Here is a 27750-nt window from a genome sequence, read left to right on the forward strand (position 1 = left end):
TAATATTGTCCTAAATGACCCATGTTCTAGTTCTTACCAAATAACTGCCTTTTCACATTGTTTTCCTTTGGATGCTGATTCATGGATACAGATTCTACCCTTTCTGCTTCCTGCTTCTAATTGCTAGGCCATGGAAAACCAAAACCAAAACCAGCCACGCAACCAATGCTGTTAAAAATGATTTATTAAGAGAAGTTTCTAAAAGTCATTGTGTGAGGAATAGTAGCCTTGTGTGCCAAATTAAAATGCAAGGAATGGAATTCAGTTGACAGCTTGGGGAGAATACTCCATGGGGCTGGGTTAATTAGATGTCTCGGGCTGAACCAAGTGCGATCATACAGTGTAACTAAATATAGAAGGAAAGATTCTTTCTACTAAAAGTAGAGGAATTACAAGAAAGACATGGCCACATCAAGGACATAAATCCTGAGTTCTAACTCATCCAATCACGGTCTTGACTTCCACAACACCAAAATATATTGTGGGAGAGAGTAAATCAGAATGGAAGTGGAGAGGCCTCAGTGTAGACATTTTAGCTACTTTTAGCCATGGCAGAAATTTGATGTCTCCTCTACTCCATACCCCTATTCTTAATAGAATGGCACATAACCAGGAAGTTTCTGTGGCCACTTGAACTTCAAAAGCCACTAACTAAGCTTCTGTGAGAGGTTAGATGTGCTGGAGAGGGATATCTTCCAGTAATAAGATGTCTAACGTTATTGTGTCGACTGAGAACAGAAAGAAGATTCTAGCACACAGTCCACGAGGTGACTGTACCTTGACAGGGGCATGCAAGGGGCCTGCTTTTCATTATAAAATCTGAAAGTGTTTTAACAACTACTCCCATCATAACTGATATCTCTGATGACATCATAAAAACTTAAGCCCATTATCCTGAGGGCTTAGTGACCCAACATTTTCAAATGATATATGAATTTCCAAGTCAATGAGAACATTTTCTTAATTCTGAGATTTCATTTAAATGATGATCTTTGGGCAGGCCGATGGTCCCTCTGTTATAATTTTTCCTGCATGTTTATGTCAGTGCTGCTCCAGCTAGCTAACTGTGCCCTCGAGAGAGAGACCAAGTGTGATGTGGCACCCATGTTGGTAAGAAACACACCAAAATTCTCAGTGATAGACTGTGTCCCAAGATCTGGGGTGCAGGAGTGGGGGGGACAAGAAAGGAAAAACACTAGGTTTGAAGATTCATAGTTTTCAATTCATAATCTAAAAATTTACAGATACCATGTTTCCTATGGAATGATCTTCATTAATAAAGTCACAGCTTGAGGATGGAGTTAGGGGTCATCTTCATGTCTCCTCTTCAGCTTGATCCAGATGCCATTATTTGGCCTAAGAATCAAATCTCCAGCCAGGCCGAGTTCTTCTCTCTTCTGGTTGGATTCTACCCAAAACTGCCTCAGGATACAGGCAAGAATGGTCTTCTCCTCCATGACAGCAAACTTTTGACCTTGAAGTAAAAGTAAACAGTATCACAGCTGAAACATGAGATACCGAAGCTGCAGGGCAGTCCCCAGGCACTTCACATCCACGTAGGCCACTGAACAAAATCCCTGAGAAGACGGCTAAAACTGAAAAGTTCTGAGAGTCCCCTTTGCTCCCACAAGAGTCATATTATCTACAACAGCCAGACAATCTTGACTTTTACAGTACTGTGGACTTATTGATCTATAGATTAAATATCTATGGATTCAACTGACCATGGGTTAAAATACTTTTTAAATTACATCTTTACTGAAGATAGTCTTTTTGTCTCATCATTCATGCCCTATGCAATACAGAACAATTATTTTGCGTAGTGTATATATTGTCATTAGTATGGTGGGAATCTGGAGATGATTTAAATATACTTGAATATATAACTATGCATTCATATGCAAATTATGCCAGCTTATACACAGGATTTTGCATCCTCAGATGGGACTCTCTGAGAGGTCCTGGACCATATCCAGTATTAGATGGGTATCAGAGGACACCTAAGGATGACACCTCTCACTCTTTCCATCTTTCATTTGTTTACTTGATAAAGTGTCTCACTGTGTAGCTTTGGCTGGCCTTGAACTCACAGAGATTCCCACCTGCCTCTGACTCCTTAAGTACAAGCCACCAAATCAGGCAACTCCCAACATTTTATACTAAGAATCTCTTTAGAGATAGGATCTTTAAATAATAATAAAAAATTAACATTGCATGGTTAAATATAAATGAGTTAAATGAGATCATTAAGGTGGGTCTCTGCAGGAAGCAAGACAATGATATTTAACACGCAGGCACATACAGACGAAAGACCAAATGAAGACATACAAAAAGAAGGCCGCTATGTCTAAACCAAATGAGAGAAACCACCCAAGACACACTGACCCTGTAGCCTGGTGAGCAATGAGAGGTTTAGTTTCTATTGTTTTGATCCATCTATTCTGTATTCTGTCTCACAGAGATCAACTCTTTCTGACTCCCCATCACTGGGATTACATGTGCACACAATCCCCAACTTTAAATGCCAGCTAGTGACAGTCTTGGGTTCTCACACTTGCATAGTACCAACTGAGCTGCCTCCCTAGTCCCTAACAATGACATATTACAACTATAGTGTAAAGCAGAGGACAGAACCCTTTTCAAAGTCTATTGCCTCTGAGTAACGTCACACAGTGCTTCAGAGATTCTTGGAAGTAATCTATCACCTGGGCCTGAAAGGTGAAAGTCACTTGCATGGATACAAACCAATACAGTTTCGAGGTCCAGCAGAAAATGGCACATAGGCATAGGGATGGCGTCCTTGGGAATTTTCAGGAAAGAACCGCTCTGGTCGGAATTCCTCTGGATCTGGGAAGTATCTGGGGTCTCGGTGTAGTGCGTAGGGAATGATGATTGCTTCCGTTCCTTTTGTGACTTTGTAACCGCCTGTCAGTAGCAAGCGGTGTGTTAGGACACTGGAGCCAGATGGACATCAGAAATATAACTCCTGCCCCTCCCCCATGCCACCATCAAGACTACTCACCCACTTCACAGTCCTCGCTAAGACTCCGGGCAAATAAAGGGACAGATGGGAAAACTCGGAGAGTCTCCTTAATGACGCAATCCAAATATTTAAGTTTCTTCAGGTCTTCCAAGGTGACAGGACGATGGGATCTTCCTGGTTACAGTAAATGTATAAAATGAAACACACACACAATATATATATACACACACATATACATATACATATACATACATATATACACACATACATATATATATATATATATATATACACACATATATTCTAATATATTCTATACTCATATATACATATGTATATATATGTATACATGAATATAGAAGGATATGTATGTTATATATTCATACATACATATATATGTATACATGAATATAGAAGGATATGTATATTATATATTCATATATACATATATATATATATACATATATATGTATATACATATATCCTTAGTGAGGTGAGATATCAGGTCAATGCAGAACCACAACACAGAGTGTTGAATGTCTGCAAACAAAGCATAATTTCTAATATCATGAATAACCAAATAAAATGAAGCACTGTGCCAAGTTAGAGAAACCAGGTAAACCAACACCATATCCAGTTTTAATATGTTAATAAAGTCACATTATGAAGACAAAGGCCTCTTATTGTGATGGTTTGTATATGCCAAGGAGTGGCACTATTAGAAGGTTGTGGACCTGTTGGAGTGTGTCACTGTGGCTGTGGGTTATAAGACCCTCATCCTAGCTGCCTGGAAGCCAGTATTTATCTTCTTCAGATAAAGATATAGAACTCTCAGCTCCTTCTGCACTATGCCTGCCTGGATGCTGCCATATTCCTGCCTTGATGGTAATGGCCTGAACCTCTGAACCTGTAAGCCAGCCCCAATTAAATGTTGTCTTTGTAAGAGTTGCCTTGGCCATGGTGTCTGTTCACAGCAGTAAAACCCTAAGACACCTATGATTCTCATTTAATGAGACAGGAAGTAAAGTGGTGACTGCCAATGGGGAGCAGGGGTAGGGGAAGAAAGATCAATGATTAGCAGTACAGGATTCCTTTAAGGTGCTGAAAATACTTTAGAGATGATAGCGTTTATTGTACAGTAGACACAAATCCTCCTGCTGCATCATTCACTGTGTCAGATGTGGTCATATGAAAGGATCCTCCCTAACCCTCATAACCAGCTCTGCCTTCCCACACAGCATCTTCTTGGAGTTGCTCAAGGCTCAGCCCAAGACACTAAGCTGTAGGTACGTGTGTCTGTTTCACCTACTCAGCATCAGGACCATTATGAACCGTCTCAGTGATCTGCGCATCCTTAGCCTCTTCTCTGGGATAGTCACATGTCAGGACATTCGTTGAATGCCTGCTAGGGAATTCACTAGGCCTTGTCAAGGAGCCAGATACAGGCAGGAGCCCTACACCACCACCTCTCTGTTTACCACAATGGCATCCCTAGGGGTCAAGAATGACCATTGCTTCTGTGGACTCAGAGTCCCCAACAGAGCTAACAAAGGGGCCCAACGTACCAAACACTTCATCCAGCTCCTGATCCACTTTCCTCTGGACTTCTGGATTCGTGCCCAATAGGTATAAGGACCAGTTGATTGCAGCAGCAGTTGTATCGTGACCCTGTAAATATAAAAAGGAGGCATTTAGAAGTGCAGTCCTGTTGGAGAATGTACGAGGAAGAAACTGAACGCACTCTGCTTCTCACAGCTTCAGTGTGACTGACACACCTAAATTATTCAGTGCAGCTGCTCACCTCAGTGTGAGAGAGATTTAACAGTTCCTTTGCTGGGCAGAAGTGGCATGCTTCTGTAATCCTAATACTTGGGAGGAGGCCGAGGCAGGAGGATTGCTGTACTGGTTAGTTATTGTCAACTTTACACACCCGGAAAGAGACTCTATTGAGATATTGCCTCCATCAGACTGGCCTGAAACACATGTGGGGCCTTCTACTTGATTAATGATCGATGAGGGAGGGCCCCAGATCTCCAGCCCTGGTGTACTAGACCATCCCTAGCCAAGCTGGGACCAGGCTATACAGGAAAGGCAGCTGAACATCAGTGGACGCAAGCCACTGAGAGGCGTTCCTCCATGGTGTCTGCTGCAGGGTTCTGCCTTGAGTTTTTGCTTTGGCAGGCCTTCCCTGCTGGTGCAGACCACCAAGGATTATTTGTGGGCTTCTGAGCATGTTCTCCCACTGAAGACATTGGCTATCAGCCAATTTAATACATGGCTAGTCTCGGGCAAAATGCTAAGTATTTTGTAGAAATTAATCTTCATAACTCCAGGAAATATTCATTACTAGAATTCATATTTTAGAGATTTTTTTTTCAAAAAGTTAAATAACTTCCCAAGGAAGCAAAAGCAGGAAATGAACACTAGCCCTGCCGACGAATCAGAGCCTGCACCATTCTGTGTGAGACTCTGGTATGGCTGGTGGTGAGGAGTCAAGTCACCATGGGGACAGCCTAATGCTCCACCCACTTCATATTTCAAGCCTTCACCTCTTTTCTCCTTCTCATCTCCCTGTGGTATTTCCACACACCTGCAACCCTTTACGAAGCAGCTCTGGGGTGCAGCCAAGATCCAGGTGCCATTGCTTAGCTGTCTGCTAATTTACAGGAGGAAGCACTCGTAAGAACTCAATGGCTTCTCTTGAATATAAAGGGGTAACCCCCATTCAAGTATATTGGAGAGCTCCTGAGCTTCCTATGGGTGAAGTTAAACATGCCGAAGACTCTACAGAAGCAAGCTCCACAATGGCTGAATCATTTAATGTTCTTTGGTCTTGCTTTGATCCAGTTTTTTGAGACTATGCCTGCATTCTTCCATTTTGGAAAAGAGTGTATATTTTAGGCTATTATATACTGGAAAATGTGTAATTAGTGTTTTGATTCCACAAGAGTCACAGTGAAGAGCCTGTTGTGAGTCATAGAAGAGAGTAAGACTGCTAAAGACTATGGGATTTTTAAGTTGGAATAAATGCATTTTGCCTCATGAGATGCCCATGAGCCTGTTGGATGAAGGGGCTGAATGTCAGTGGTTTGAATGAGAAGTATCCCCCATCAGCTCCGTATTTGAGCACTGGGTCCTAGGCTGCTGGCACTGTTAGGGAGGTCCTAGGGCATTTAGGATGTGGAGCCTTGCTGGAAAGAAAAACAACTCTCTAAGACAGGCCTCTCCCAACTTGGATCTCACCCTCTTAGCTACCCATGTGATAAAGGGGATCAGCCAGCAGTTGTTTTGTTGGGAACTGAACCCATAGTCTCACACATACTAGGCAAGTAATCTACCACGAGATTCCCTGACCCTGGCCCAAAAGGAAAAATTTTAAACCATCGACTCATCTAGCTCTCTGTTTACCACACAGAGAAGCCGGTTAGAGCTGGAATGACCGGAGGCATTTTATTTAATTCATTGGCACAGATCCGGAATAAGAGCAAAGGCCTCAGACCCTTCCTACCTTCCGCTGTGCTCTCTTACATGGTAGAACCCTTCTCTAGAGATCAACTGATGAGGCAATTCCATTTGCATATTGTTGCTTTTGTTGCCTATGCTTTTAGGGGTCATCTTCAAGAAATTAGTTCCTAGACCAGTCATTAGGGAGCTCTTCCCATATTTTTCCTTATTAGTTTTACAGTTTCATGTCTGACAGTTACATCTTTAACCCATTTTGAGTTCATTCTTGTGTAATGGGTAGAATAGGGCTCAGTTTCTATCCTTCTGCACGTGGCTACCTAATTTTAGAGACTCTGTCTTATGTAAATTCTTCCCACTGTGTGATCTCAGCATCTCTGTCAAACATCGATTGATTATAAAAACAGAATTACTACCTGTATCTCTAACCCATCCCAATGGTCCCTATATATGTTTTTATACTCTAACCACACTGTTTCAGTTACTATAGCTTTTAAGAGTATTTTTAAAGTAACCAAGTGACTCCTTTATTCTTTTTTTACCCAAGACTGTTTTGAATTTTCAGTGTCTTTTATGGTTGGTTTCATACGAACTTTAGGCTTGGTTTTCCTATTCTCCAAAATAAGTCATTGGGATCTTGTTAAGAACTCCACTGATGCCTTTAATCCCAGCACTCAGGAGGCAGAGGCAGGTGGATTTCTGAGTTCAAGTCCAGCCTGGTCTACGAAGTGAGTTCCAGGACAGCCTGGGCTACACAGAGAAACCTGTCTCAAAAAACGAACAAACAAACAAAAAACTCCACTGACCATGAATAACGCAGATGCTTATCAAAAGGTGACTGGGTCTTTAAATTGTAGGCTATGTATAATAAAATCAAGTACATTCTCCTTTAAAACTAGGATATCCTATCATTTGTGATAATATGGATGAATCTTAGGGAGCATAAGGGAAAGTAAAATAAGCCATGATAAAAGAAAAATAATACATGATTTCACTAACACGTAGACACTAACAATAGTTTAACTCATAGGCATACCCAATAAAAAGACAGTTGCCAGAGGGTGGCTGGTAGCTGGGGAGGACAGGAAGGAGAGATGCTCAAAAGATACAAATCTCCATGTAATCAATGAATCCTCATAATCTATAGCACAGGTTTATGGCTACAATCAATTACAATGTATTATGTACTCCTAAAGAGTAAAGTTTGGGGCTGGAGAGATGGCTCAGCAGTTAAGAGCACTGGCTATTCTTCCAAAAGGTTCTGGGTTCAATTGCCAGCAACCACATGACCATCTATAAAGAGGCCCGAAGCCCTCTTCTGGCATGCAAGTGTACATGCAGAAAGAGTGCTCAAATATTTAAGCATTCAAGTCTTTTGAATGTTCTCACTCCAGAACTGGAGTTGATGAACACGATGTGCACATTCCCTAATGTGTACATGTATCAAAGTATCACACTGGATCCCAGAACCAGAAACAATAGTTATCTACCAGTTAAAAATGAATTAAGAATTGGAAATGAAATCAGGAGCATGGGCCCTGCATCCAGATGGCAGGAGGCAGAGTAGCCAATGAAATACAAGGCGCAGCACTCAAGGGCCCTCTGGAAGCCCAGGCACATTTTTTATAACCTCCACTTGTAAGCTGTTGCTACATCATAGGACTTTCTGAAACCTTAATTCCACAATCCACATGTAGAAAGCTCCATTCTCTGTAATATTCTTATAATAAATGCAGTATATTTGCAAGAAGTATTTTTAAGAAATATTAAAATGCTTAAAAACATTCCATTAGAATCACAAACTGGTGCGATTCTCTTTGTCTAAAGCAACCTCATAGCTGTAGCTAAGGGCCAGACTTAAAAAGGAGTGTAATGGCCCTGTTTGGGGAGGTTAAGAAAGAACGTAAGGCAAGATAGGGAACTGAGGACAATGTGAGACTTTGTGTCCTCTTAGGAGAAATCTGGAGACCCTTAAATTTTCTTAATAAAAAAATCATATGTCTATCATCATTCGTTTCTTGAGTTTTATAGTTTCTGATAATGATATAAAAATTTTCCAGTTATACTGATTGTTTGTTTTTAATCTATGCCAGTAATTTAGAGGGTTGTGGAAACTGGAAATATTTTAAATTACGTTTATTCATGTGTGTGCTCATGCTAGAGTGCATGCATGTACGTGTGTGTGTGTGTGTGTGTGTGAGTGATAGCACATGCATAGAGCTCAAAGAGTGACTTTTTTTTCTTTATTTATTTATTTATTATGTATTTTCCTCAATTACATTTCCAATGCTATCCCAAAAGTCCCCCATACCCTCCCCCCCACTTCCCTACCCACCCATTCCCATTTTTTTGGCCCTGGCGTACCCCTGTACTGGGGCATATAAAGTTTGTGTGTCCAATGGGCCTCTCTTTCCAGTGATGGCCGACTAGGCCATCTTTTGATACATATGTAGCTAGAGTCAAGAGCTCCGGGGTACTGGTTAGTTCATAATGTTGTTCCACCTATAGGGTTGCAGATCCCTTTAGCTCCTTGGGTACTTTCTCTAGCTCCTCCATTGGGAGCTCTGTGATCCATCCACTAGCTGACTGTGAGCATCCACTTCTGTGTTTGCTAGGCCCCGGCATAGTCTCATAAGAGACAGCTATATCTGGGTCCTTTCAGCAAAATCTTGCTAGTGTATGCAATGGTGTCAGCGTTTGGAAGCTGATTATGGGGTGGATCCCTGGATATGGCAGTCTCTAGATGGTCCATCCTTTTGTCACAGCTCCAAACTTTGTCTCTGTAACTCCTTCCATGGCAAATGGATGGACCTGGAGGGCATCATTCTGAGTGAGGTAACCCAATCACAAAGAACTCACACAATATGTACTCACTGAAAAGTGGATATTAGCCCAAAACTTAGGATACCCAAGATATAAGATACAATTTGTTAAACGCATGAAACTCTAGAAGAATGAAGACCAAAGTGTGGACACTGTGCCCCTTCTTAGAATTGGAAAGAGTGACTTTTAAGAGCTAGATTTTTCCTTCCACCATATTGGTTGCAGTGATCCAACTCCAGTGGCCAAGCCTGGTAGCAAACATTTCACTCCCTGGGCCATCTTCATGGTCTCATTTCTGTGGAGGATTTCTTTTTGGATAAGATTTATTTTTATGTGTCTTGGTGTTTTGCTTGAATGTATGTCTGTATAAGAGTACCATAGCCCCTGGAAGTAGAGTTACAGACAGCTGTGAGCTGCCAGGTAGATACTGGGACTTGAACCCAGGTCCTTTAGAAGAGCAGCCAGTGCTATTAATTACTAAGCCATCTGCCCAGCACCCTGCCCCATTTGCTTGCTTGTTGCTGTGGTGCTGGGAATGGAACCTAGTTCTTGCACTAAGCAGGTGTTGCTGCCATGAGTACATCCTGAGTTGTGAAATACAGTAAGGAAAATTACCTGGCGACAAAAGTTACCTCAAACATGAAGGTGTCAACTTCCTCTCGGATGTCTTCCTGGCTTAATCTGTTTCCTTCCTCATCAGTCACACTCAAAAGCAAGTCAAGGAAAGCCTTGCGCTTATTTTTGGAGGGGATAGGACCCCTGCCAGCACCCGTCCAGTCTTCCTCTGCCTTCCTTTCTTTGACTCGTTCAGCAATGACCTGTAGGATTTCAATAATGTTGAACCAAAACTTGCACTTTTGGTCCATTTTCCTATGGAAACATGCTGTCTTCTCCCCCCCCCCCCCACCTGATACTTTCTCAGTTCATTTCAGTGACAGCTTAGGTTCTTGTGAATCAGCACCAAGGCCTCTGGTTAACACCGAGGATGTCATATGGTGAAACCCTTAACTACAAATGGAATGACAGGACAAACGCAGAGTTTTCAAGTACCAGTTTGCAGTCTTTCTAACTGGGGAATAGAATCACTGTCTAGGAAACATCCCCAGGGATGTGTGGGAAGTAATGAGGAACAGTGCAGACGGGAGGGAGGACCCGGCTCCAGAGGGCACTGATTCTAGGATGATTATATCAAGTTATGGAGACAGGCAATGGCAAGTTAATGGACCAACAGCTGATGCCATGTCACTCTACATGTTTGCTCTTCAGTGAGTCTGGCACTGTGCCTTTGAGTGTTAGTGTGACTGGGTCCCTATCCATGTCAAGGTCTCAGGTGATAGTCATACAAGAGGTCTCCTCTGCTTATATCTACTCTTGACCCTAACAATCTGCAAGCACCTGACTTTTTTCCCACAGGCCCCCATTTCACATATCACATGACAAGCATTGTGTTTGCATTATAATACGTTGCCCCACAACCTCAAAGTCACCATTCGCTTAGCAGAGCCTTGTGGACTGATTTTCTCTCCAGATCAAGAACACCGGCAAGCATTGTAGAATGTTCACTAGATCTAAAATTAACCACAAAAATAGTCCACACATCTGTTGTGCTTGCGTATACTTTCTTTCTCCTGTTGGGTAATTGAGTTATCGCATGAAGAGGCTTAAGTGAGTAGATTCTCAGAAATTTGGGAACAAAATACTATGTTTTCTTTGTACTTTGTGGATTTTATAAGTGTTTACGTATCAATATATTGCTTTTAATATTTGCAAAATGGATGGTATTTTCTATGTAGTCTAGAATTCATTACTTATTGTCACTGATGTCGATGCATGATATTTGGAGGGTAGGGGGTGGAATGTAATCATAAAATGTGGCCTTCTTCTCCTCCTGCTACCTGATGCTTGTACTGTGGACAACTCAGGGCATTATCTCATTCACTAAACATCCACCGACTTCACCACGTGATCATTGGTGGCCTTTCCTTACCACAAAGAAGAATTCCCAATATACTTCAAGCAGTAATAACAGGAAAAAAGGTTATTAAACGGGAACATTTCAACACATTTTAAATTGCATTTTTATGTATGGTTTCAATTAAATGTTGTTCTTTGATAAACATGTCGTCAATACAAAAATGATTCTGCTATGCTTAAAACAAAGCCCTTATCTCCTGCTTATTTTTCAATTTTGAAAGAAAATAGTACTATCAAGTTAATTTTCACTGATTTCTGCTCCGTGCTGAGTTACATGTTTTTTCATCTGAGAGCTACTGCCTTCCCTTCGCAAAACCCTTCCCAAGAGACTCATGTATGGATTTCTGTCTCTTTCCTCTCTCACCCAGAACCCTGTTGCCAAATCAGCATCGGAAGTCCACAGATGCTCTTTCATTGTTGTTATAGATAACCTACTCCCTGAGAAGGTAGGGAGCTTGTGTAACTCTTCTCTCTTTCTCCAACACTGGGTACCAGCCTTGACACTCAGCAAGTATTTCATTAGTGCTATTTGAATAGGTAACTTAAATGTAATATTAATAATTGTTTTTGTATTTCTATCTAATTTAACTCTTGTGGAACAAATATTCTACTATATGGCCTACATCTGGGTTTCCTATAAAAACCAAAACCAAACAAAAATCCTGGACTGAAGAATATCCTAAGATTTGGTAATAGCTGCATAACATTGCGAAATCATTTAATTCCACTTGACTCTGTGCTTTGTATATATTAACACACACACACACACACACACACACACACAACTTACATTGTTGGTGAAAGTATGTAGGCATTTGAGTCCCCTTTTGTGGTCCCGTCCTTCTTTAAACACAAGGTACCAAAGGTCAAACCAAAGCCAGGGCATCTTCATTCTTCTATATATCATATCACTCATCCTATAAATGGGATAATATCACCTTTCATATCAGAACATTATCTCCAGACATTTGGTACCTGGCCTTGATAAAGTTAATAAATGAAATGTTGCCGATTGCTCTTCAATGCCAATAGAGATCCATGTTTGATGCCAAATGGTGAAATAAGAAATTAATATACATACCATGGAACTGAAACAAATAACAGATGTATTAGAGAAATGATAAAAATCTGGTATGAAAAAATGCAGACAGCCCCTGGTCAGTGCTTTTGTCTCTACAGTGTGAGTTCCCTACTTCTGAGGAACGTTAGTGCATTTGTACCAAAGGTTTAGTTGAAATCTGACTTTCTTTAAGCTCTTTACTCTCCTGAAGTCAGTGAGGTGGATCATCAGATGAAGGAACCTACTCCCTGGCCTGATCACCCGAGTTCTGACCTTGGGATACACATGACAGAAGGGAACAACCAACACGTTGTTCTCTACTTTCACATGAGCACCAGGATACATGCACATGAGCGCATAAAATAATTTAAAATGATGTAGAAAAGGAAATGGTCTTTAACACATCACACATTAGATAGCAACCTGCTGTGACACTGTCCGAGAACTTGCCTCTCATTTTAAGTGACTGGGCAGACAGACTGCTTCTCAGCCTTCTTTAGAACAACCTCAAAGACAACTCTTTAGAGAGGCCTTCCCTAGGCACTATTTTCTAGAACATACCCATGTTTGGTAATATGATAACAACTAGATCTTTTCTTTGTCAGTGACTGTTACAGTTCCTAAATTTATATTTATTTTTTTTAATTAGATATTTTCTTTATATACATTTCAAATACTATCCCAAAAGTTCCCTATACCCTCCCTCCACCCTGCTCCCCTACCCACCCACTCCCACTTCTTGGCCCTGGCATTCCCCTGCACTGGGCATATAAAGTTTGCAATATCAAGGGGCCTCTCTTCCCAGTGATGGCTGACTAGGCCATCTTCTGCTACATATGCAGCTAGAGATACGAGCTCTGGGGCTACTGGTTGGTTCATATTGTTGTTCCACCTATAGGGTTGCAGACCCCTTCAGCTCCTTGGGTGCTTTCTCTAGCTCCTCCATTGGGGGCCCTGTGTTCCATCCTATAGATGACTGTGAGGATCCACTTCTGTATTTGCCAGGCACTGGCATAGCCTCATATGAGACAGCTATAACAGGGTCCCTTCAGTAAAATCTTTCTGGCATTGTGCAATAGTGTTTGGATTTGGTGGCTGATTATGGGATGGATCCCCGGGTGGGGTAGTGGATACTTCATTCCTCCTTAGAATAGGGAACAAAATACCCACAAAAGGAGTTACAGAGACAAAGTTTGGAGCTAAGATGAAAGGATGGACTACCTAAGTTTATATTTCTTGGTTCAATCTCCTATGCTATTCTGTCATCTGTGTCAGTTTAAAGCTGCCTGGTAACTGTGTGGTAGCTGAGAGATCACAGCTGTTCAATAAACAGTTGTTCAGATGAAACTAGTTGAGGAATGAATTAACGTAGTATAAATCAAATCGAATCCCATTTCCATCTCTTAATAGATAATTCCAACCATTTTTAAAGTTAAAACAAACAAACAAACAAACAAACAGCTGCCTCAATTGCACAATCAGCACCCACTCAATGTGGAAGAGGTGGAAGAAAATGAATGACATGAAAATTTTCTCAGTAGAGAAGAAAAACACACTGAAAAGTGATCACCACTGACAGCTCTCTGATACAGATCTTCTAGAGCTGTGGTTTTCCACTAATTAAAGCTGGGACCCTTTAATACAGTTCTTCATGTTGTGGTGACCCCCAACCATAAATTTATTTTGTTGCTACTTCATACCTATAATTTTCTATTTTTATGAATATAATGTAAATATCTGTGTTTTCTAGTAGTCTTAGGTGACTCCTGTGAAAGAATTGTTCAACCCCCAATGGTGTCACATCCTGCAGGTTGAAAACCACTGGGTGTTTTTCTTACAAATAAAATATAGAAATAGTTTGCTGTGCTATTAATGCTTTTAGATTTTTCTTTGGTCATTTGGTATCAAGATGCAGTTGGAGATTTTAAGTTTCTGTAGCACTCAGATATGCTATAATTGACATTTACAACAAATTTCCTGTTGCTAAAGTTGACACATGTTCTGAGCTGAATTTTTTTTTTCAAAAATTTCACTTCAAGCACGATGAAATAGCACATAAATGGATGTGATTAGCAGTGGTTTTCAAGCCCAGATCAATAAATATTTTAAAGAAAATTAGAAGACACCCCCCCACCCCCCCACACACATACATACCTATACACTGTACGGACATACTCGGAATCATTATTGCTTTGAGCTCCGATGTTCTTCCCCATAGCCGTTTCTGCAAAACACAGATGAGAAGCAGCTGTTAACTATGCAGTCAGCTTGTGTTTGCTGGATGACGAGGGGGGACACTGGGAAACACCAAATCCTGTTCTCTTCTGTTTGCTCTCCTTTTCTCTTCTGCATCTCCGACTTCCGGTTCCTGTCATCCTTTCCCCTTTGACCTTTCAGGCAAGGTGACAAGGTGACTGCTCTGGTCACCTCGCTCGGAATGGCTGCTGCTTCTTGGGGAGGCTCATATCAGTAACTCCACCCTGAAGGATCCCGGGTCTTTTCCAATCCGTCCCCTCGTTTGTCCTACCCATGGAATCTTGTTTTCTAGTTAAGCCATTTAATTTCCATAGGATAAACCTATCTGACTCACCACAGATTATATCCAGAGCACAAAGAGTGATGTAAAAAAAACAATTAAAGGCTTCTTGGTTGACGTGTTTTTCAAGCTTATTAACCAATATATTTGCTTGCTCATTCATGACATCCAAGAAGTTCTCCAGAATGGTAAAATGGAAAGTGGGCGTTAGCATCTTCCTCCTGGTGCGCCATTTGCTCCCCGTACTGCAAGCACAGCAGAGCAGTATCATCAATCAGAGAGGGATAAAGCCACAGCGTGGCAGCCATGGACCCAGACCGGTCAGTACAACTCACAGCCTCTCAATGATCTCATTGGAACAAGAAAGACAGACGAATAGGATATTTTCACCAATGCCCTCTGTGTAGCCATTTGGACCTTGTTCTACAATGTTAATAGCTAAAATAACTTCCATAAAACTGAAGATGTTGAGACAATTTTGCCCATTTCCAAGAGGAATTTCTGAAAATCAGTTCCTCCCCTACACTTTATTCTTTAGACAGCCATGTGCTCCTTAATTTCTCGACCTTAATTTCTATGGTTGCAATCCTGCAAAATAGTTTATACTAACTGCCTTTCCCTGGCTGAGCCCTCTCTTGGGGAAAGCAGCTTATCTCCAGGTGCCAGATGATTGCTGACTTATGTACATAGCTGGGGCTGCCTGGCTTTGCTGCTAATTTTTCAAGGCTTCCCTCCTTTACATATGTTCACACTTCTGCAGACCTCCCTCCTAATTCTTGGGGGTGCTTTCTATACTTCTTAACTTGTAACTTCTGGTTGTAAGCAAGCCTGGCTAGGGACCATCTATTACCATGGCTAGAGGTTACCAGACACTTGGAGGTTGTTTATCAAACAGGCAGACTCTGTCTTACTATTAAGTCTCAAACCCTGGAACAAATAGCTGAGGTGCCTATTTAACATATTCAAGTAGTCCTGGCCACTGCATTCTCCCAGTGTCCTTCCATCTACAGCCAAAGGTCCACCTCCTGCTCTTTGTAGCTTTGCCCTCTTGGTTCCGGCACCTGGTCCCCCTCTCCTCACCTGCTTAGGAGCATGTGAACCCTGGACTCTCTGAGATATCTCTGCCTCTCCCACTACACTCTCCCTTTTCTCTACAATAAACTTTCTCATGCACCATGCTTAGGGGCAATAACATGCCTTTCTTTGGATCTCTTTTGTTCATTCACTCACCTTGTAAGAAGTCCTAGTCCCAGCCATGGCTGTAGGAACTTGTACAAAAACGATTTATCAATTTGCTTAGAACTGGTCAAAATCACCTTAAGAAGAGAATTATTAAACAAAAAAAAAAGAGAGGAATTTAGACATCAAAACATTAGAGGATCAGACCTAGAGCATTGTCTGCTTTTCAGATCAATATTTATCAGCATTTGTTTTTCTCTGTGGTTCATTAAGTCTTATGCCTCAGAGAAATTTACTCAAGAGTTTTGAACATAAATAAGTTGTGACTCAAGCCTGGGGACAAAATGGAGCCAAGGAAAATGGAAAGGTGAATTCCCTGATTGTCTTTGGCGTTTGTTTTCATGGGGGATTCTTCATCTCCAGAGTTTGCACACTTAATGCCTTTACTTATAGGAACTAGAGCTAAGTCATCATTGGAGCCAATTCATGAGCTTTTAAAGACTGGTCAAAAGTATTGTCCCTGGTATCCTGACCATGGAACTGTTGATTCAGAGACATGGGGAAAAACATTTCATTCCTTGGAACCAAATTAGACTAGCTACACAGCCCTATTGAGAGAAAAGAGGGGACTTACAAAAAAAAATACCACCTCTTATTGAAGCCTGCACTTACAAATCAAACTTTCATCCCATCTATAACAAGCTCATAATGTGACTGGAGATCAGTTATGCTATGTTCTCATCCTGTATATTCAGCCTGCTTAGAATTAGCTGACCTTTAAGAAAAACACTGGAATCAATCTTACTGTACTTTGGACTCCCAATGTAATTATCTCCTATAAGCTCATCTGAATGCATAGCTTGAATGTCTCCTATGCCATAATTTTTCTTCATAAACCATTTGTGCCTCTGACTCAGAACAATGTGCACGTGCCTGAGATGTGGCAACTAGAACACACACACACACACACACACACACACACACACACACACCACAATGTTGAAAGAAGCATGTGGGTAGATATTGATAATATCTGATTGTGGCTTTATGTGCTATTCTGACTTAAAAGAGGTAGAAGAACAATTTTGTTTCACTCTATGAGAATTCTATAAAAGGTTGATTAAGACAAAAGTTCCTCATTCCTTCTCAACATCATAGTCGCTGTGCTGCTTCATAAATGGAGATAACAGCCTCTTTGATGGTTTGAACGAGAATGGCCCCCATAAGCTCATACAGTTGAACATTTGGTGGAACTACTTGAGAAGAATTAGAAGGTGTGGTCCTATTAAATGAGGTGTGTCATGGAAGGTCAGCTTTGAGGTTTCAGAAGCCCATACCATTCCCAGTTAGCTCTCTGCCTGATTCTTGTGGATTGAGATGTGAGCTCCCAGCTTCTATTTTAGCACCATGCTGGCCTGCTGGCTGCTGGCTGCCTCCTGCTACCCTTTACCCTCTGCCCTTACCCTCTGCCCTCTGCCCACTGGCCCCTGCCCTATGCTTTAACACTCATGGACTCTAACCCTCTAGAACCCTGGAGTCACAAATTAAACTCTTTCTTTTATAAGTGACCTTGGTCATGGTGTTTCATCACAAGCAACAGAACTAAAGAATTATGAAAACCTCTGTTCCAGACATCAGGTCAGAAAACTTCAGAAGACTCTGGGCTCACTCACTCTTGGGCAAACAACACCAAAGCTTAGTTTCTTTTCTTTATGGGGCATATCCTCAGTAAAATAATAAATATATCATTGATATAATGTAATATGAGACTCTGAAAACCACGATGAACACACCCCTATTTTATTAGTCATAATTTTGAACTCTTAAAATCGTTCCTGGCACACAAGGCTTGGTGTGGGAACTTGTACATAAAAGATTTATCAATTTGCTTAGAACGGATCAAAATCACCTTAATAAGAGATTTATTAAAGAAAAATGAGGAATTTAGAGATCAAAACAATTAGAGGATCAGACCTAGGGCATTGTCTGCTTTTCAGATCAGTATTTATCAGCATTTGTTTTTCTCTGTGGTTCATTAAGTCTTATGCCTTAAAGACACCTACTCAAGAGTTTTGAACATAAATAAGTTGTGACTCAAGCCTGGGGACCAAATGAAGCCAAGGAAAATGGAAAGATGAATCCCCTGATTGTCTTTGGCGTTTGTTTTCACTATGGGGGAATTCTTCATCTCCAGAGTTTGCACACTTAATGCCTTTACTTATAGGAACTAGAGCTAAGTCATCATTAATGCCAAATCATAAGCTTTTAAACACAGGTCAAAAGTATTGTCCCTGGTATCCTGACCATGGAACTGTTGATTCAGAAACATGGGGGAAAACCATTTCACTATTTGGAACCACATTAGACTAGCTACACAGCCTTACCAAGATAAAAGGGGGAACTTACAAAAAACAAAAGCCAAAATCCCACCTCTTATTGAAGCACATACACTTTCTGGCTCCAATTCTCCATCCTGTTTGATCCTACCTTGCCCTGCTCTTCCATCCAGAGCTAAAGCTGCCTTTACTTGACACCAGTCATGCTGCTACCTTGGATATAAAGGGTGGCCATGATACTTCTTTGCTGATACAAATTTGAAAGCTTTTAGAAATCTGTTTATTCACCTTAAAAAGAAAAGATAACCTTTAAAATGTAGACTTAGATACTGTAGCTCAAAACACCTTGCCAGTACCCTGGTTAATAAATAAACCAGTCTAACCCCGCAAGTGCTTAAAATGACGTCTCAGATATTAATCAAATTCTGACAGTACCCTTATGGTTACCTACTCCCACAAACGCCCTCTCCTGCCATGGTCCCTCAAAACAACCATATTGTTGGTGTCGATGTAAAGATTTGTTTGTTTTTCATCTTACTATTCCTTTACACATTGGTGCTATAGAAAACAAAATCGCCTTTCAATTCCCACTCTCAAATATCTAACGCAGATGTCTCAGTTTCATTGGAAAGTTCTGCTTCAATATGATCAATACCCTTTCCTCTGCCAATGGTGAGAAAACAAGCCAATATGCCCTACTTAACACAAATGTCCTAGGCTTATATACATTTCATTTAATGGAGGTTGCCTCAACCAGCTGAACCAAAACAATCCATTGTTCCTAATTTCAAGACTCGTTCACTTTTTTTCATAGACCTCAGAAGAATGGGAAATAACATTTACAGGGTCTGGAGGGACAAATTTCTCTGCTTCTTTCCCACAGAGACTACATGTGCCATTGTATCTCTTCCCATACAAACCTTTCTCCCATAAATACACATCCTGTTTCTCATATGAGCTCCAACCATTTTCTCAGATGGAGCCAACAAGTCAGACAAAAGGGACTATTGCATAGCACTCTGATGCTGGATCGTGGCACTCTCCTGGAAACCCTATAAGAACCACCACCGGCCAAACTTTGGGCTACCTAGTCTGCATCCTAGCATCTCCAAGGTTAACCTTTCAGTCTCTTAACCATTTCTCCCGGTGTGGATCAAGCTATTCCACGTTTATTTCAAGACTCCTTCTTGTCATCACTATCTGAAACGTCCCTCTAGACAAATTCAATATATTCTTATTTAATTCATATAGGGATAAACTGCCCATTGCAAAAGAAAACCATCATGCTGACACCAATGTGTGTCTTTTCTTGAGTAGGCTGCTACTTTCTCTTCCTTGCTTCACCAAGAAGCTAAAGCTTTACAAAAATAGCTTCAGTTACCACAGATCGAGTTTCAGCAAATCATCTACTCCTGTACCAGCTGTCAGTCACAGGGCCCCACCATCCCAGAAGGAGTTAATGCCCACGGACTTTATCCTAATGATCTCTGGCAAATACATATAGCTTGTGTTCATTTCGTCGGTTCTTTTAAACTTGTTCATGTTTGCCTCGATACAATTTTTTTTTGCCTTTATCTTTTTTTTTTTTTTTACACAAACCCATGAATAAGCTAGAAGTATTTCCAGATACCTATTACCTGTTTCTCTGTAATGGGGATCCCCATAAAAATTGAGACAATTAACACCCTACTGGTTCAGGGAAAACTTTTATCTCATTTGGCCAACTTTGGACATTTATGTCTGTCATGGCATTCCATATAGCTGTTAAGGTCAAACCGTAATTAAATGAGCCTATTTACTATTCAAAACTCAAGTATATAAATGAAAACTAGGGAATAAAGAACTTCTTTATTTCTCAACTTCCCTCCCTAACACCTGTGAGAAAATATTATTAAATAAAATATTATTAAGAAACAAAAAGGGTTTGGTTTTTTTTGTTTGTTTTTTTTTTTTTTTTAGATTTCTTTATTATTATATCTAAGTACACTGACGCTGTCTTTAGGGCATTAGATCTCATTATGAATGGTTGTGAGCCACCCAAACCAAACCAAACAACAACAACAACAACATCCTACAAGGTTTTATATCAACTCCCTCCAGAGCTCATCGATGACCTACCTCCCATTCCATTCATTAATTGGGGCTGAGGCTCAATGTCTTTGCTTTTTTCATACAGACCTTCTTTGGGCCTCAGCAGGAATGGGAAAAGCCACACCATAGGCTGGCACCAGAAGACCACAACCTTACAAAGGAAGAGGGACCCTCTCTGGAATATAAAAGATGGTCCACCTTTTCCAAGAATCACTAAAACTATAGTAATGCTAATTCAGGCCAGTCCTCCAACAAATTCCACCATTGCCAACCAGCCCTCAATGGCCTCTTGAATTGACAGGCCCCTTAATTAATAAAACAAAGGGCTTAGGATTGTAGGCATAATTTTTCTGAGATTGCTGGCTGTAGCTTGCTTGCCCTTACAAATCAAACTTTCATCCCATCTATAACAAGCTCATAATGTGACTAGAGATCAGTTATGCTATGTTCTCATCCTGCTTAGAATTAGCTGACCTTTAAGAAAAACACTGGAATCAATCTTACTGTACTTTGGACTCCCAATGTAATTATCTCCTATAAGCTCATCTGAATGCATAGCTTGAATGTCTCCTATGCCATAATTTTTCTTCATAAACCATTTGTGCCTCTGACTCAGAACAATGTGCGTGTGCCTGAGATGTGGCAACTAGAACACACACACACACACACACACACACACACACACACACACCACAATGTTGAAAGAAGCATGTGGGTAGATATTGATAATATCTGATTGTGGCTTTATGTGCTATTCTGACTTAAAAGAGGTAGAAGAACAATTTTGTTTCACTCTATGAGAATTCTATAAAAGGTTGATTAAGTCAAAAGTTCCTCATTCCTTCTCAACATCATAGTCGCTGTGCTGCTTCATAAATGGAGATAACAGCCTCTTTGATGGTTTGAACGAGAATGGCCCCCATAAGCTCATACAGTTGAACATTTGGTGGAACTACTTGAGAAGAATTAGAAGGTGTGGTCCTATTAAATGAGGTGTGTCATGGAAGGTCAGCTTTGAGGTTTCAGAAGCCCATACCATTCCCAGTTAGCTCTCTGCCTGATTCTTGTGGATTGAGATGTGAGCTCTCAGCTTCTACTTTAGCACCATGCTGGCCTGCTGGCTGCTGGCTGCCTCCTGCTACCCTTTACCCTCTGCCCTTACCCTCTGCCCTCTGCCCACTGGCCCCTGCCCTATGCTGTAACACTCATGGACTCTAACCCTCTAGAACCCTGGAGCCACAAATTAAACTCTTTCTTTTATAAGTGACCTTGGTCATGGTGTTTCATCACAAGCAACAGAACTAAAGAATTATGAAAACCTCTGTTCCAGACATCAGGTCAGAAAACTTCAGAAGACTCTGGGCTCACTCACTATTGGGCAAACAACACCAAAGTTTACTTTCTTTTCTTTATGGGCCATATCTTCAGTACAATAATAAATATATCATTGATATAATATAATATGAGACTCTGAAAACCACGATGAAAACACTCCTATTTTATTAGTCATGAATTTTGAACTTTTAAAAACATGCCTGGCACACAGGCTTGGTGCAGGGTTGCTGCACCAGCTAGCTACTCAGGAGGCTAAGGCAGGAGAGTTACAGGCAAGTTCAAGGGTTGCCTCGAGCTATCAGATGAAGTCAACTCAGTGTCTCAAAATTAGAAAACGTAAGTATACATAGACCTCAGTGGAAGAGCATTTGCACAACACGTCCTGACCTTAGATTTACTCCCAGTATGAAACACTAAAAACCAAAAATAACAACAGCAACCTCCCTCAGAAATTTCTTTTAAAAGCAGAGCAAGCACATTAAGACCTAACAAGACATGCATATAGCCATGCGGAGTTATTCTCCCAGGAACGCAACTGAATTGCAACAATAAATCACCGAGTGGCCTGCACAATGCCTCATGAATGTAATGCTCTTTGAAGAGACTATAATAAAATTCGAAGATGGATTTGTTCCTTGTGTTCTGATGAAATTCTTGTATCATAGGCTATACAGTGAACTGTCTTCTACTGTAACTCACCTCCACATTCTCTGCCTTATAAAGTGCCACCAGGGGCACGGGTCCAATCCAAAGTTTAATGATCGGCAGGTGTCGAAATTCTTCTGTGTAATAAATTAGCTGCTGAAAAAATTCTGGAAGAAAAATGTTTTTGTCTTAAATTCAATCAAGACAAGAATTTGTTTATTGAACTGTACAGGTGTTCATTATCTCCTTTCAACAAATATGCAAGACATGTTTTATATCACTGCTAAAGTAACCTGGAGAGGGGGTGTGAGCTCACAGGAGGTGGACAACATTCCTGTAGCTGTGAGGTTATTTTAAAAAAATAACATCTGTCCTTCAGATAAATGTAACAATGATATGTTATTATAAGATAATTATTAGGATTTGATGTGGTAAAATATGCATTCTTAATGAATCAACGCCCAACACCATGGGCCTGTAAAAATGGTAAAACCCAACTTTGGCCCATGACTCAGAACTTGACCTCTGAACCATTGTGTCACACTTGAAAAAGAGACCCCAAATGTCTCTTAGATAAAAAATATTGTCAAAATAGCAGGGAAGGAGCTAGAAAGATGGTTCAGTCAGTAAAAATGTCTGCTACCATGCAGGACAATCTGAGTTTGATCCCTGGAATCACAGGGTGGAAGGAAAGAGTTGGCTCTAGGTAGACAATGCCCTTTGACCTCCACACATGCACCGTGCCATAGCATGCATGCACACACACACACACACACACACATATACCACACCACACCACACCACACCACACACACACCACACACACACACACACACACACACACACACACCACACACATAATTTTAAAGACATTATTTTAAAGTTTTAAAAATTAGAGCTGGAGAAATGGCTCAGTGGGTAAAAGTACTTACTGCTTTTCCTTAGGACCCAAGTTTAATTCCCACCACTCATAGTAGAACACCTTAAATCCAGCTACAAGGGATTGAACATGCTTTCTGACCTCCACAGGCATCTGCACATATGTGCCATACATTCACAGAAATACACACATATGCATGCATATGTATGTATATCTGTGTATGTGTGTGTGTGTGTGTGTGTGTGTGTGTGTGTGTATTTTAACTTGTGGGCTGTATCAATTCATTAGTTTCAAGTATTCTGGTTTACTTTAGCATTATGGCTGCCTTGGTCTGATGTGATGGGAAGTTAGTGGCCTTTGAATCTGTGGTTAGAAGGAATCAGATCCAAAAGTTGGGCCCCACTGGGAAAGTTGGTTATTTAACACAGAAGACTGGAAAGTGTAAGAGTTTAGCTGCCAACTGGAGTCCACATGCAATGCTGAGAGTGAGGTCACCAAGGCCTGAATCTGGATATTAGCCACAGCATAAAAGGCATAGACTCTTGTATAAGGGACAGTGTCACTCAGATCAGAGGTTGTATCTTATCGGGTTCTGATAGGCCCAGTTTTTCTGAGCTCAATGCTGAGTACAAAGGGCATCAATAAATGCTTGGTTGGCAATTAAAAGGCTTATTGTAAACAAGTACATCTTAGATGAAGATCTAGAAATTTGGCTCAGATCACATAACTGCAAATGTTATTTCTCTAAACGAAATGAGTAAGAGCGACAACAGAACCCTTAGCTCAAAGAGTTCTTAGCGACCATCCAAGCAAGTCGGTTTCATAACTGAAAGTTGGGCAACACTTCTCATCTCAAGTCCAGTGCTTGTTGACTGAATAAGTGATCCCTGTGTGAGGGGCCGTTCTCCTCCCTCAGGCCTACTCCAAGGAGAACAACTTTAAGGAATTGCAGCAGCTCAAAGTTCCTTTCAACTGGTCTTACTCACTAAGACTTCTACAAAATAAGAGACTTTTCAAGAGAAAAGTTGGAGGGGCTCTAAGGCCAAGACCACCCCAAGTAGAATTATGATCTCAAGCATTTAAAATCCCAAATGAGGAAAACCAGAAAGGATCAAAATATCTAACACCTAAAATACTGAAAATAAAATTACAGAAAAAATAATGTGTGAAAATGTTATGGAAGACATTGCCTTAAAATGATGGAAAGTGATTTACTGAAAAGACTGGAGAAATAATAAAACAAAATAAAATAGACACTAGAATGTTCCAGAGGCCACTTTGTGCAATAGAATAAAACAACAATAACACATGGTTTTACAATCAAAACACTCAGACATATTAATGAGGATCATGAGCAGATTAAGTGTGTTTATAAAGAAATGGTTCAAAACTAAGATGTATAAACACGTATCATTATCACTGTAATTGCGTGCACCTCCCGAACCATTGCTAGCGTCTGAAGTGTCATGGTGACAGCAGACAGCAGACATGTAATGGTGACATAGAATTTCCACAATGAGGAAACACAAGTGCCAAAGAACTGAGGCCTCGAGGTTCTCTTTTGTGGGTGCAGATCTCTTCATTCCTCGAGGGTGCTTCAATGTTCTCACACATAAACACACACATTCACACATACATACACACATGCACACACATTCATACATACATACACTCACACATTCACACACAACACACACACATATACCCACATTCACACACACATAAATACACATACATACACATACACTCATACCCATATATACACACACATACAGCCAAGGTTACATAGGAACCCCATCTCAAAAACCAAGCAAATAAAAACTGAATACACACACACACACACACACACACACGTACACATATATATTCAAACACACACCTTCACACATATACATGCATGAACATACACACAACCCCCCTACACATTCCATACACAATGCTTCCTCAAAAAGTCAACCTTTGGATAATGTATTTGTGCTGAGACAAATGTGCCAAGACAATGTCTAAGCTGAATTAGAACCCTAGAGTCTTTGAGCAGTCCAGACTGTGAGGAGTAGCACCAGCGATAGAAAATGAAATACTGGAGAAGAGGAAGTGGGGGAAGGCCAAGGGCTTGCCTAAGCAGTGAAGTCTGAAGGCTGGCAAGCCTGGACTTCTGATGACCAACGTGGCTGGAGAAAAACCTCAGAGAGACACCAGTTTGCTTTCTGCATTGTTTCTTCTGAACTCAGGGTGTTAGGATTCTGCTCATGTTAAAGAGGAATTTTTCTTATCTGGGCCGCTCAGATTCACTAACCTCCTTTAAAAACTCTTTACCAACACTCAAAAATAATACCTTTACCAGGTCTTGGGGTGGTTCATTTTACTGAACATGATGGGGCTCTGTATATAGCAGAGACACTGGACTGTTTCCTGATGGGCATTTTGGGTTTTGTATTTCATCTTCTGCGATTTTCACAGTGGAATGGTTAGGGTAGACTCTCAAGTGTCAGAGTGGAAGGGGATGTTAGCTTTCTTTTGAGTATTATTCAACTAAACAGCATGGGTTTTTATCAACATGGTTCTAACATACATAAAAGTGTTGTTGGATTACTTCTTATAAGTCACACCGATTGTTAGGTGACGAGAATTTGCTTGGATTTCTGCTAGATAGTATTTTCGTACAAACTTTCCCATGGTGTCCCATGTTATTCAAGTTAAGTTGTTGTGACAGTTTTTGTCCTGGGTCGCAGAAGTGATAATAAAGGATCTTAAGAAGATTTAAATGCTTAGCATAGGGAATGCCAGGGTTGTGACATGGGAGTGGGTGGGAGGGTGGGAGAGCACCCTCATAGAAGCAGGGGGAGGGGATGGGATAGGGAGGTTTTGGAGGGGAAACCGGAAAGGGGGATAACATTTGAAATGTAAATAAAGAAAATAACCAATAAAAAATTTAAAAATAAAATGAGATGCAACTATATTAAAACCTATATTAAAGAAGATTTAAAATTGATGGTCAGCCCGTAAAACAACTATTAATAGTTAATCTGAAGAAAAGGTAGGATCTGGTGTAGGTTCTTTTAAAATGTGCCATCTGGAAGTCTCTTCTCAGTTCTGGATGTCCAGGCTTACACAGCCATGAAGATTAAGTGTTAAGACTGAATACACTATCTCTAACAGGGAACCACAGATACCACTATTTTTAAGAACTTTCTGACTTTAGGTATTTTTCTAAAGCAAAAGAACAAAATTTTTTTGCATAAAACATTTCTTTAAAATTATTTCAGGTTTAAAAAACACCACCAACAACAATAACGACAAAAACCTCTCCAATAAGTAAGATTTTTGAACCTAGCCATATAAATTTACTTCAAGGCCCTTGGCAGTAGAGTCTGCTGAAGTGGCCTTGAAAGACTTCCTCAGAAGGATTGATCTACAAAGGCCAAGAGGATTTTAACTGCATATCAATCAATTAATTTTACTTGGAAAGACTGTAACCTGTTCTATACACACATGCTATATACACATATGTATGTTTGCTATGCTCGTTATAGGATGGGAGGCACAAAGCAATTTGGCAGGCACTAGAGTGGAAATGGGTATGGGGAGAATTAGGAACTTACTCCCTGGAGGGTAAGGGTGAGTTGGAGGGGTGGGGGTGTGGAGGTTGGAAGATTTCTTCTTTCTCCTAGCAGGTCTGAGGGATGTGAAGACCTCAATTGTGGCAAGAAAAAGTTGGGAGGGAGTGGGAGCAGTCCATTAAATAGGTGTCTCTGACTGACGAGGCGCCTAACAGCCTTAGTTAGAGTAGTAGACGGAGTAGACACTTCCTTGTACATACACATACCTGCGTTGTTGGGCTTCATATAAAGCGCGTGTCCCACCAAGGGGTAGGCGCGGGCCACCGACGGGATTGACCGCATCTGCTGCCATTTCCGCGCGTAGCTTACCAGCATCGGAAAGATGCTGATCAGGATAGTGGCGCCGGCCAGGGAGACCGCGCTCGCTGCGCCCCAAAGCAATAGTTTCTGCCCACTGAGCCCTAACCACAGCCACAACATCTCTCTGATTCCCCTCTTCCCTCTGGATTGCCAGTGAGAAGGTGGCGACCAGTCGCTGCCGGGTGCAGAGGAGGGAGGGACAAATTCGGGAACTCCAAGCTCCCGGCTCAGGGCTCAGGAAAAAGAACCCCCGGGGCACACCAGGTCCTCTCAGATCTTCCAGCTCTGGAGCTGGGAAAATCTGTAGCGTCTGCACCACGCCCTGGGGACAAACTTTCCGAGGGGGCGGGGAAAGCTCCCGCAGGTTTGTTGTGATGCCCTGCACGAGTCTGCGTACTACGCGCCAGCCACTGGGGTTCAAGGCGAAAGCGAAAGACCGGAACAACTTCTGAGCTCTGAAGTTCAGAATGCACGTGAAAGCTCACGGTGTGGAAAGATGAGGATGGCGGAGGAAGTCGAATTTAGG

General features: G+C 41.1%; 1 protein-coding gene and 1 long non-coding RNA gene across 4 annotated transcripts in view; one reads left to right on the forward strand and one right to left on the reverse strand.

The window, feature by feature from the left end:
* Window positions 1-27750, forward strand: part of Gm30504 — a 233251-nt gene that overhangs the window by 195149 nt on the left and 10352 nt on the right. The window lies entirely within an intron of this gene.
* On the reverse strand, window positions 167-27529 carry Cyp4v3 (cytochrome P450, family 4, subfamily v, polypeptide 3). The gene is made up of 11 exons (NM_133969.3): window positions 27131-27529; window positions 22479-22591; window positions 16069-16154; window positions 14893-15083; window positions 14457-14526; window positions 12033-12159; window positions 9901-10086; window positions 4549-4651; window positions 3023-3157; window positions 2746-2925; window positions 167-1474 (listed from the first exon to the last, which is right to left on the reverse strand). Exons 1-11 carry the CDS (start codon window positions 27342-27344, stop codon window positions 1302-1304), a joined length of 1578 nt encoding a protein of 525 aa, NP_598730.1. The 5' UTR covers window positions 27345-27529; the 3' UTR covers window positions 167-1301.

This window comes from Mus musculus, chromosome 8 (genome assembly GCF_000001635.26).
Source record: "Mus musculus strain C57BL/6J chromosome 8, GRCm38.p6 C57BL/6J".
NCBI lineage: Eukaryota > Metazoa > Chordata > Mammalia > Rodentia > Muridae > Mus > Mus musculus.

Coding starts and splice junctions, on each gene's coding strand:
- Cyp4v3 (NM_133969.3), bottom strand. CDS start 27,344: ATGTTGTGGCTGTGGTTAGGGCTCAGTGGGCAGAAACTATTGCTTTGG. Junction 15,084..16,068: donor GGACTAGGACTTCTTACAAG/GTGAGTGAATGA, acceptor CTGTGCTTGCAG/TACGGGGAGCAAATGGCGCA. Junction 3,158..4,548: donor GGAGCTGGATGAAGTGTTTG/GTACGTTGGGCC, acceptor TACTGTAACCAG/GAAGATCCCATCGTCCTGTC.